Here is a 12,137-nt window from a genome sequence, read left to right as displayed (position 1 = left end):
AAATTTGTTGATGAGCTTGGCTGTGTTTTCCCAACTTTTGCAGCCTGGGTGAATATAACAGAGATAATGTGGAGATCTGCAAAGCTCTATTTCTGGAGAGGAGTGCCATGAAATTCAACAGCATCAACAAACCAGCAAGAGGAAACCGGGTCCCAAGATCTGGCCTGTCCCCCAGCACATCTTAGGGCTTGGGCATATGAGTATAATTCAAACCAGAGCTTCAGTGGACACCAGCAAACATCTTCAGTGCCTTGCTCAAGGACCCAAATATGTGGGACTCACAATGCTTACAGCCGTACCTCTGGGGCCAGCGCCGGGAGGAGACGCTAGGTAGCTGTATGGAGCCTAATTTGTGACCCGCGTGGGAAGAGGAATGTGACCGAGCCTCCCAGCTCCAGCCACAAAGTCTGGCCTGCTAGGACTGCTGACACAGAGGAAGTTCTGCAGGCATCTGAAAGGACCAGAGTCTACAGTGACGGTGTCGCCTGCAGACACTGTGGTAGGCGGGCAGAACTGAAGGCAACGCTTTCTGACCTCAAGAAAGCTACGGAATCCTCATGCTTGTCTACTACAGCAGCAAAGAAACAGCAAGAATCCCTCCTCACCTGAGTTGGCAAAGTCACGAGCTGTGACTCCCACACATTCACAGGGAACTTGAAATTAGACAGCAATTACTAAACTGTAGCAAAGCCACTCTTCCCTGAACAAGCCGAGTCAAAGCCCTGCTTTAAAGATGACTTGTCAAGACCTATGGAGCCAGTGTAATTCTCTGTTGGGAGCCAACATGCAGCCTTTGGGTTTTCTACTCCCTCCAAGAAGGTGTTGATTATAAAATAAAACATCAGCTGAAATTGTGATCATCAGTCAGTTGACTTCTGAAGACACATTTGGTTTACATGAAGCCTGGATTCCTGTCAAGCCTCATTTATAGTTCTCAAGTCTAACCATTCCTTGATCCAACTAGAATTTACTGAGATTGTGAAGTCTCAGCTTTCACCTCAGGGCTTGGTATCATGTGCATATGTTCAGATCTAACTTTCCAAAATAAGAAGGAAGCCGAGCCTATGACCCTAGCACTCAGCATGCTGAGGCAGGAGAATCATAGGTTGTGCCTAGCCTGGGCTACATAGCAAGACTATACCTCTAAAATACAAAACACAACAGAAAAAAAGAAGTAGTTTGGAGAACATTTAAAAATCAGGATATATGTTCCTAACATAGGTAGAAGAGTAAAAATTATATTGGGTCCAAGGACAATAGGGTTTATTTGTTACCTAATTAATAAAATTTCCAAATGGAAACAACTTTAAAATAAATGTATGACAGAAACTCTATAATAAAAAAGTACATGTAGCATCTAGTTTCAAAATTATGAAATCAGTATAATAAATTGGACATTTTAGAGCATAGATTCTACAGAACTCCACCTCCTGGTTTGAAATGTGGACTAATTTAGTCCAAGTTCCTGTCAGAAGGAACTTGGCTTCTCCCCTAGATTCCAGAAAGAGAATCAATCTCGAGAGAGAGCCCGTTTCATGAAGACATTACAGAAGTGAAGTAATTTGATTGAACCCCTGCAATGCTGTGCTCAGCATGAAGAGACCAGTATGTGTTAATATAATTCTCACTAAAAATCACAACTCCAGATACTCTGACGTGTATCAGCTACGCTAAAGGGAGAACTAGAAATTCTCTGAAGACTTCTAAATGCATGAGGAAAAAGTAATGCCAGCTTGACAAATTATTTCTATACTTGACCTTTAAAATTTTTATAGTATGGGCTGGAGAGATGGCTCAGAGGTTAAGAGCACTGTCTGCTCTTCCAGCACCCACATGGTGGCTCACAACCATCTCTAATGAGATTTGGTGCCCTCTTCTGGTAGCATCTGTACATGCAAGACAGAATACTGTATATACATAGTAAATAAATAAATTAAAAAAAAAATACTGAAGCCTGAAATATAATTGCCAGCCTGATTGAGAGCAAAAACACCCCCACGCCACCTCACCCCACCCCAAACACACACACACACACACACACACACACACACACACACACACACACACTCCTATTCCTATAGAAGTGTGTCAGCATAGTTTTATGAAGGCAAAGGTCTAATATATGTTTGATTATTTCTCATTTGGAGTCCCTGTGGTTTCCCCAATCTAAAGAAATAATCATAGGGACCCTATAAAAAGCAGCGGCCCTTAGCTCAGAAACAATAACCAACCGAAAAGCTGACATGTTAGTCCGAGGCACTCGCCAGCAGGGGTGGGCGCCACGCCCCTGCAGCTCTGCCGGAAAGCCTCACGGTGCTGGCTAGGTGGGGCAAACTCACGAGGCCCAGAGGCTAGCACTGAGCAAACATGGTTTCGAATGAACAATCAGGGCAAGCTTTTGAGCGTTTCATCTCATAGCTTAGCACTCTTTTCCTCCCATCTTCCGTCACTCCAACTTTTCCTGAATTCCCTTCGATTTTATGATGTAAAATTTATGACCCTTAAAATTTGATATTAGAGACTTCCACTTACCAACAAATTTCATTTTCAAAAGCTGTGTAGAATATTAGACACTTATTTGCATTATTTTTTTTCTGTGAGTTAGGAACTTAGAGACTGAAAACAACACTTACTTTTGCTCCATATAGAGAGGATCAAAGAATTCGGTTGTGATTTTGTTTGCATACAGCGAACAGCCTGTCATGGAACACAGACCTGCAAAACACCATCGGGAAAGCGCTGCAGTCAGAGTTGTGCCATCACCACCCAGAAGCCCTTGTTCACCTGGAGGTTACTGTTTACCTGACAATATGAATACAATCCCAGCCAAGCAAGCAATTTTCGCTTTGGCTTTTTCTGAGCCTCCGACTTTGGTACACTTCATTCCAAAGAGTGCAAAGATGGACCCGAAAAAGCCCAGGCTGACGGCGGCGATCATGAGTCCTCTGCACGCCTGGATATAACCTGTAATCAGAGCAGGTCCTTTATGTCATCACAGAGCGCACAGCTCTCCAGAAAGCAAGCCTCGCTCTGCACGGTCACGTGGGAGGGCCGTTAGACTGCCTCGGTGGGAAAAAACAGTAACACGAAGGTTAATACATGCAAGCGAACCTGCCCGAGAAGCCCGTTCTGTGCCACACACTTTAAGGCCCGCCTTATGAGTAGCCTCTGGCTAGATCTTTCTGTCATTCCTGTATTTACTGAGGTGGAAACTGTGGTATGCAAAGGTTCTGTGACTTGCCGAGGATGAGCTGGAGAACTGGAGAAAGGATCCCACCGTGGAATGGATTATTAAGGTCAAGCCTCTCGTTCAAAGTCGTTAGGGTGTCAGCCTTCTCCACAGACACCATGTGGGGTCTGGCACTATAAAATCAGAATGTTTGCAACTGGGCAGCAAGCTCTCCCAATATCAGTGGAAGTTTGTAAGTGAGACTAGCCAGCATATGTTAGTGAACCACGGTGAATCTAAGAATTGTTTTAGTGCCACTACTATTGTTAGGGTGCTTATCATAAAGTTGAGCTTTAGGAAACATTGCCTAAAAGAAGAGGAACTTATCATCAAGCCAACTGTTTGGATTCAAATGAGAGCCTGTGTTAGCTTGTCAGCTCGCTCCTCCTGGACCAGTCATGTTCTCAGCTGTAGTTTATTTGCGTAGCTGGGTGCTGAACTTGAGCAGAGCTTTGGGGCAGGTACCGACCCATTCTGAACTAACAGAAGTCAAAGCAATAGAGCATTCCCACACAAGCCACTTTCTTGCCAGTCGGAAACAACACTGTTTCCATCTGATGCAGCGAGAGGGCACATACCAGGGGTAGGCAAATACAGTAAGCAAACACACACACACCGTGTTTACCCTGGGAATTAAGCCTTTCTAATAAAAGCAAAAGGACAAAAAGCCCCCTACGTGTCAACATAAGCAACAGCGCCCTGTCGTTATTTAGTGTCCAAGCAAAGCCAACGATAATTAATACGAGCAAGCCGATAATTATATACTCGTGGAATAAATGTTCGTGGTCCCCTGTCTGTGCTTCTGTGGAAAAGAATGGAATTTAAGGTTTGAGTCCTGTTCCTAGGATCATCCATGTCGAAAGCACGGGGAGCTGTTCCTTCCTGATAAACTCAGACTGCCGTGGCAATGCCCTCCAGCCTTATAGTGCAAAACTGATTTCACTGATGCAGAGACTATTGAAAACAGCAGAAGAAACTTATTTTCAGTGATGTGGGACAATGGAGGCTTCTTTTGTTAACGACAATGGTGCTACAAGGCTGAGTGTGTGTGAGTGTGTCTATGTGTGTGTGAGTGTGTGTGTCTATGTGTCTGTGTCTATGTCTGTGTGTCTGTATGAGTATGTTTGTGTATGTTTATGTGTGTCTGTGGGAGTGTGTCTATGTGTGAGTGTGTCTATTGTGTGTCTCAGTGTGAATATGTCTATGTGTGTTTACGTGTGTGTGAGTAACTATGTCTGTGTGTGTGTGTGTCTGCGTCTCTACTACTAAACGCTGAACCAGAATCTATTTTAAACTTTAGCCAGGAGGCTTCTAGGTACAGCACAAGAGCGGAAACAAGACAGAGAGAAGGCCTCCCACCACCTTAAAAAGTCCAAGTGTCTGCAGGGACCATCAAAAGCGGCTCCCTGTTGACCACAAAAACTACAGGCAGCAAATAGGTTGCATTTAGCTTAATTCTGGATGCAGACATTAACCAACAAACGTAGAAGGATAGATACACACCCATGTGGGCCCACACAAACACACATAAACACAAAACCACACACAAAAACCACACACACACAAATGCAGCAGTACCCTTGGTCAGTGTGGGATATGTTTTGTTTCAAAACTCCCATGAGATCACAAATAATACTGACCTCTATATACACATTTTGCTATAAATACATGATAAAAATTTACAGATTAAGTACAGAATATAGGCTGTGCTTGGGAAGCACAGGCCTGTAAGCCCAGAACTTTGACGAGGAGGCAGGAGGATGCATTCAAAGCTAGCCTAAGCTCCCCAGTGAGACACTGTTTCAAATAATAATAATAATAATAATAATAATTAAGTAAAATAGAATAATTAACAGCTGATTTGAATAAGATGTATTCAAAACTTATAGATTCTTTAATTTTGGAAATCTTCCTTTACTATTTTGGACTATAGTTGCCCTTGGGCCACTGAAAGCCAGGACAGGAAAACCGTGGGGAAAAGGAGACTTTCATGTGTACATGTATTTGGGAAAGACAGAAACACATTACTTCATTATGCACGGCAATCCACAGCTGCAGCAGCTTTCTTACAGGCTCTATCGCAGGGACAGAGATGGTCTGGAATTTACCAAGGGCGAAGTTCTACAGGTCGGTCATTTAGAACAGGGAATGCGTTTCCCTCCATGGTAAACGCTGGTTAGGGTGCCAGTCCAACCCATTCAGCCCGCAAGGCAGGGAAAAGAACAGCAGTTTTTACACTTCAGAAAAAGGATTTTTCCCCCTGCATCTCTCAATTTGAAGTCTCCTCTCTCTGACCTTGCCTGATCTAGGCACAGGCTCGAGCAGGTGGGGCACCAAGCCAGTTCTCATTCTGTCTAGCTCTGGTCCTTCTTCACCGCAACCCAGAACCGTGGTGTGCAGGGCACTGAGCTCCACTCTGGCTCCAAGAACGCTAAGGACAGCTTGCTAGCTTTCTGCATGCAGTAAGGACAATGGCTGTCCTGATTTCTCTGTAATGGGCTGCCAGCCATGAGAGGAACGGTTGTAGTGCTAATTAGCCTGAGGTTTGTGAACTGGGGCCCGCCGGTCCTTAAAACATTCAGAAGTTCAGGCCTTCGGTGAGTCCAGCACACTCTCAGAGTTTATCTTTCACAAGGCGGACCTCTACACCCCACTTTTAATAGCTCCCGAGGGCAAACTTAGAAGTCACATCATCAAGAGAAGTGGCAGCAAACGCCCAGTCAAGGAGGCCATTATTTCTGACAGGTCTAATTTACTGACACCGTTAATAGCTAATTAACACATTAAAGTGCTGAGGCATGAATGTACTTACTTAGAAGCTCTCAAGGTATAATTTATAGTTAGTTCTCCTGCAAGAAATGGCTAACACCCCCATTAGCAAAAATGGGTGGCACATGAGAAAAGAACCCGGCACAGAAGTCCCAGCATGCTTCCCTGGAGCGTGGGTTAGTGGGAAATAGAAACCAACAGTTCCTTCAACTGTGGAGTTTTCAGACGGTTTCTCGGATCAAAGGAGATGCAAGAAGCCTTCAAGGTAACCCTTGAAAAGTAAATGTCTCTCCAAAGATGTGCCCTTTACTTCCAGCTGCAAATCAGCAGCCTACTAAGCTGCTGATTAATGGGCAGGAGTGCAGGCTCTTGCTATCCTAGTAGCTTGGTGTGTTTGTGCAAAGAATAGTGGATGAGGGAAGGCAAGCCGCTGAATGTCAGTTCCCACACTCCCATTAATACACTGCGCGTCCTTCATACCGAACGATCTCTCTGCATCTCCATCACTGGAGAAGAATCACAGGGTGAATGGCATGTGGGTAAGAAACTGCCAGAGAACCCCTTCCAAGGTAGAATCTAGGCGGCTGTGACTGCCTGCTAACACAGCACAGCCCACAATCTATGTGTTAGCTTCGCCACACCTCACGAATCCTGGAGGGAAATCTGAGGCCACAGTGATTCCTCCAGAGGATGAGAAACCAGAGCCCTGACTCCAGCTAGGACATTTCCCACAATGTAGCATGAGTCACCAACCTTTTCTCTTGGCATTTCCAATGCGGAGCCTACGCCTGGCTTAAGCAGGGCCAACATAGGACTGTTCTGGTCTGTAGCCACTAGAGACCAAAGGAAGGTGGCTTTCTCCTTGTACTTCAAATACCAGGCCCAGCACCCAGCATACCTGTCCTGGAAATCCAAGGTAGAGAGATGGCAGGGTTGGGAGGGAGGGCACTGCTCTGGAAAGTTCCACTTGTAGTGGGGAGGGGAGACCAACTCCCTTTTGTGTGAAAAAGTAGCTGTGGCTGGGCCCTGGTCTCTCATAGTTGAAAATGTGCTTACTAGTACAGCAGAGGGCAAAATCACCAAGGGGCAGAACGATAGTTGTAATTCCAGCATCGTTGTCAACGTTCAGCATGGAAAAATGGCATCACTTAGACAAGAACTGGGCTCAGATTGCACAAAGGAATCTGGGATTCACACACACACACACACACACACAAAGCAGAAGAAACAACACAAGTCTTGTCATGAGATATAAATAGAAAAAAGGGGAAATGGCCAATAAATAAGCTTAAATGGCCAGACTCAGCAAGGAGAAAGCAGATTAAAGCAACATTTTAAGTAAGACCACAGCTATAATGTGCAACTCTGCATGGGAACGGAGGCGAGGAAGTGGCAAAGCAGCCGCCCTGATGCTCTTGGTAGAACGCAATCTGGAAGTGTGAACTGGATATCAACATGTATGTTCTTCTGGTCTGGCAACAGAGCGGTGTACAGCACATACAGGCACACGAAGGGGTGACTAGTAAGAATTCCAGCAAGGCGCTGATAGCAGAGGACAGGTGGAAAGGGGCCAGTGCCCACCAGGGTATCCAGACTAGTGAGGCCTAGGCAGCAGCTAAAAAGTTTCTCTATCTGTACCAACTGCAGCGATGCTGTTAATTTAAGAATAGTATGGAACATATCATTTCTGGTTGAAGAAATGTTTCTGGTCATGTGAGCATGCCCACTTTGCCTATGTGCATATATGAGTGGCATGTCCAATGCCTGCCTAACTCACGGTCTTGATGCCGGGACCGTGTCCTATATCCTCGTCTGTACCCAGCCTGCCTGAGCCACAGAGCATTTCTACCCTCACAGCAGATACACAGAGGGAAACCCCACTGTCTGTCCTCAACGCTTGAGGGAGTATTGCCTTCTCTCTCTCCTCTTCCTTGTCCCCCAACTGTCCTAGCTATCTCAACAATGGGGTTACAAACAGAATAGTCCTAGAACATATTGTGAATCCCATGTTCCGGAATGTAAACCACAGAAACAAGAGCTAGTCTGTTGTCTCTCGAGTGTGTGCTCTGCTGAGCACAGGAAACTCCGCAGCGATGCATGCAATCACCAGTGTTCCAGCCACTTGTTTTACACAGCAGGGCCCAGCCCTGGGCCTTCTACCAGCTTCCACCCGACACTGAAATTGAGCAACAGCTTGCTTTTTGCGGCAAGCACTGTCTTAGGGGAATCAAGTCTTCTATTTACTCAGCTAGGCAAATAAAAAAATGCAAGAGGAATAATAAAGAAAAGGAAAACACCTCAAATCTAGAAGTAACGCAAGCTGCTCTTCTTAAGTTTCTGCCCGAGTCCATTTAGTTGCGTGTAAAATCCTGGAAGAGCCTAGAACTCGAGCGAGCATTGTGCTGGTGCTGTATCGACTGTATTCTGGAAACTAAACACCCAGCTTTCTATGTCAATATCTATCTGCAAAAAAAAAAAACCAAGTGAGGAAGACCCAGAATGCTCGCACGAAACTTGGAAGTGCACTCTCTCGTTCTGTTGATTCGTGCTGGCCAGCGTTCCCTGCCCTCTGCAGCCACTTCACCCCCGCATGGGCAATACTTATTTTCCTGAAACTTAGAGGAAGTTTTAAGCTCAAGTCTGTAGGAGGGATTTTAAGGAAAACAACAACAACAAAAAATGCAATATGGTTCTTTTCCCCCTTCTCTGTGCCTGGCGATTCAAAGTCTCAGCGAACCGACTAACGGGCTCTCAGGGCGAGCATTCATGGATCTCAGCTGTGGTCATTTAAGGAGAAGGAGAATTTGGTGGTGGGTGGCAACCCTCTGTGCCCTGCTCTTTCCAGACAGACTGGGAAATAGCCCTGTCGCTCCCAACCACCTATCGAATCTACGCTTCTCCACCCAGGGTTCCCAGGGTCCCGGAAAGCCCTCTGGGGATCATAGACCCTCTCGGGGCAGTGAGGCCCGGCCTCCCTCCCGGGGGTCCCTGCGAGGGCGCGCCCGCCAGGAAAGCCAGCGAGGGGCAGGGATGGGGATGGGGGCCCCGAAGGGATGCAGACCATCCAGCGCCAGCATGGAGGGGAAGTCCTTGCAGTTGGCGACACCGGTGGAGTCGGTAACGCACATCTTCCACAGATTGGCAAAATAGGTGGCGGTGGTGATGACGGTGCCATCGATGGTGGACACCTTCCAGTAGTCGGTGGGCAGCGTGGAGGACACCAGCACCCAGCCCGAGATGGACACTACGAAGGCGATGATTTCCAAGGCGGTGCTAGCCATGCCGCCGGCTGCAGCAGCGCTGGCGCTCTCTCCCACTCGGCGCGGCGACCCCCGCGCGCCCGGCCCCGAGGCCCCGCCCCGCCCGCCCGAGGCCCCGCCCCGCCCGCCCGAGGCCCCGCCCCGCCCGCCCGAGGCCCCGCCCACCCGCGGCAGAGCGCTCGGCTCGCCGCGTGCCCGGGTGTGCCCCGAAAGGACACGGCGCGGTACCGCCGCAGCCTCGCCTTGCTGAGCGCTGAGGGCGGAGTGTGCCCACGCATGCTGGGGTGACCCTGTTCGGCTCGCGCAGGAGGGCCTGGGACTGGCCTGGCCCTTAAAGTTCTGCCGTTCTTCTTCGCCCAGTGTGGCTCCGGCCTGACTCCAAGCTCCAGAGAGCTTGCTTCCCAGTCGGCCCTTAACAACTCTTGTTTTTGTCTTGCTCGAGTGTGCATGTGTGTGTTAGTGTGTGCAATGTGTGAGTCGGTCACTGGGAACTAGGAGCTCAGCATTTTGGCAAGCTGGCTGGCCCGTGAGCTCCACCGCCCCAGCCCAGCGCTCAAGGTGCAAGCCAGCTTGCTCAGCTGTTACAGGGCTGCCGAGGATCTGAACTTGGGTCTTCCTGTTCCGGCTGAGCCCTCCTCCCAACCCCCAGCAGCCTTTTAAAGCTACCTCCACATTTCCCACCTCTCTGAAGAATAAACTCATTCATTCATCTTTTCTCTGCTGTCTCAAGATAAACACAGGGAGCCGGGTTCCTTCCAGCTCCGAGGTCACAACTCTGGACATAAACGAGAGAACAAAGACACTGGCTTCATTATGGCTTATTATTGTCCACTTAGAGCTCTTGCAGTTCTTGGTGTGACCTTTCAGAACCCATTTTTTGCCAAAAGTAACCAAAGGTCTAAAACATAAATCAGTCAGCTACAGAGAAGCAAGTTCCTAGCCCAGTTTCCCAACCTCCACACAGGCCGACGGGCCCATTGTGAAGAATGCAACTGCTCGCTGCCTTTTTTTTTTTTTTTTTTTTTCTTTTTTCTTTTTTAACCAAGGGGAACACAGACCTGAAGTGACCGGGTGGCCGTGGAGCGGACACAAAGTTGGACACTGACCAGCTTTGCAAAGGACCATAGGAGACAGGTTCCACTCTCCGCTCCGCCTGTCTGTGGAATACTGTTGAAGCGATAGTCCGCACCCCAGGGCAGGGGCTTAGCGTATACCAGATGTCTATAGCTGTATTGCCTCGACCACCCTTTTGGAATCGTTTTCAATATTGGACCTAAGTCCACCCCTTCCCGATTTCTACCCAGTACTGCACTCTGAGCCCTGAGGAAACACATCAGACTCGCTCTTGCTGTGCAGCCTCAGGTAGGTCGCGCGTCGGACGTCTCATGGCTGTGGAAATGAGTGTGAGGGTGAGTTTGATTTGGTGGGAGGCAGACATAGTCACCTCTTGTTCCGGTCTGGATCCTAGCGTGTCCCAGTGTGTTCCTGCGGGTTCACTGGTGGGTCAAGCTTAAGAGCAAAGCTTGGGGACCCTGTTCCCATCTCTGGGTTCCTGCCTTGGTCATAGTTTCATGTCAGATTTCTTTCTGAACCTCATTCCTCATCTGGTTTTGTATTTTGAGCCTGCAATTCTCTGTGAAGTTGGTTAAAATTAGTGTTACCTAAATTATTTCTTTGTCCTGTTCACAGGCTCTTGCTGTGCTTTGATAATTTGTTAATCATTTCTGTTTTTATGTGGTAGGTAGAACACTGACACAAAAATATTTTGATACAAAACTATGTTTAGAGTTGCGGTCGGTCGCCAGGATCTGCTTAGCAAGTGAGGGGCTGTAAATTCCACTGTTTGGATCCAAAGGCAGACTGTTTAAAATGGTAACTGAAAATTGTTTCTTATTTCTGAAATTTTAAATATAATGTATGTCTGCCTGTTGCACTTGGGGAAAACAATCCAGCAGCCATGAGCTATGCAAACCTAACTTCCAGAAGCAAGAAATTCCAAATTCCAAGGAAGAACTCCAAGAACCCGTGGCCTGTCATACTGTATCGCCCACTAATGAAGCCAAAACCTCCAGGGTGGTGGCAGGGATTTCAAAGCTCCCAGTATGAGCCACTGGGGGGGCTTACAGGGCACAGGGCAGAGCCATGAATATGTATGCAAACCGTTTACATAACAGATGCTGTGTGTTAGAGGGCGAAAGATTAATCTCTTTGTTGAAAACTTAAAAATAGAAGTATTCTGTTATTGTAGAGATTGCGGCACAGTTTCAACCTAAAGCAAGCGGGAAGTGCTGGAAACAATTCCTGAGTTCCTTAGATGGCCGTGCTGTTCGTTCCTCCACCAGGGTCGTCACGCCTCTGCCCTTGACTGATGTCTCTCTCTTTTATTATTTGCCCTGTCTACAGGATTGGACGATGTTAAGCTCCCGAGACTGCATCACATATGTAAAAAGTTATATTTTTTGAGCTTGCAAGAATGGGAAAATGCTGTCTTAAGTGTCTAAAGAGCAGTGCGTAAGGAATCAAGCCTTGTTTAGATGTCCTAAGCCCTAAACGATGTAGTCAGGAGAACACTGAGGGTATTACAGAGCCCTGTGCAATCCAACATAAAAATGTGCAGAAAACGGAAATGGACCACATAGAGGATATTTAAAAAGAAGGAGAAATGTCTCGCTTTAAGATGATGCAGTCCCAAATAACCTTTGCGGTTAGTCTGCAAAGTGGTTTACAGGAGTACTTTTAGGTGATAAACACTTTCATATTTTCACTGGCATTCAGCTCACTGATACTTACATTTAACTATTCATAACACACTATTCTTAAGTAGAGAAAATAGCCTTTCCTAATTTAGTGTAACATCTTAATCACAACTTGTCCGTTAA

General features: G+C 47.0%; 1 protein-coding gene across 2 annotated transcripts in view; it reads right to left on the bottom strand.

The window, feature by feature from the left end:
* The window catches only part of Cldn10 (claudin 10), a 74,559-nt gene that overhangs the window by 9,084 nt on the left and 53,338 nt on the right, over window positions 1–12,137 (bottom strand). The window contains exons 1-3 of one of the 2 annotated variants that reach the window (XM_021637092.2): window positions 9,060–9,356; window positions 2,803–2,964; window positions 2,634–2,715 (exon numbers count right to left, since the gene is read on the bottom strand). In XM_021637092.2, the coding sequence (XP_021492767.1) occupies window positions 2,634–2,715; window positions 2,803–2,964; window positions 9,060–9,279 (464 nt within the window). In that variant the 5' untranslated portion in view covers window positions 9,280–9,356. Of the gene's footprint in view, window positions 1–2,633; window positions 2,716–2,802; window positions 2,965–9,059; window positions 9,357–12,137 lie in introns of those variants that run through there. The other variant, XM_021637091.1, reaches the window with a different exon arrangement.

The sequence above is a fragment of the Meriones unguiculatus genome, chromosome 9 (genome assembly GCF_030254825.1).
Source record: "Meriones unguiculatus strain TT.TT164.6M chromosome 9, Bangor_MerUng_6.1, whole genome shotgun sequence".
NCBI lineage: Eukaryota > Metazoa > Chordata > Mammalia > Rodentia > Muridae > Meriones > Meriones unguiculatus.
The sequence above is the reverse complement of the archived record's forward strand: the minus strand, read 5'-3'. Positions and strand labels throughout refer to the sequence as shown.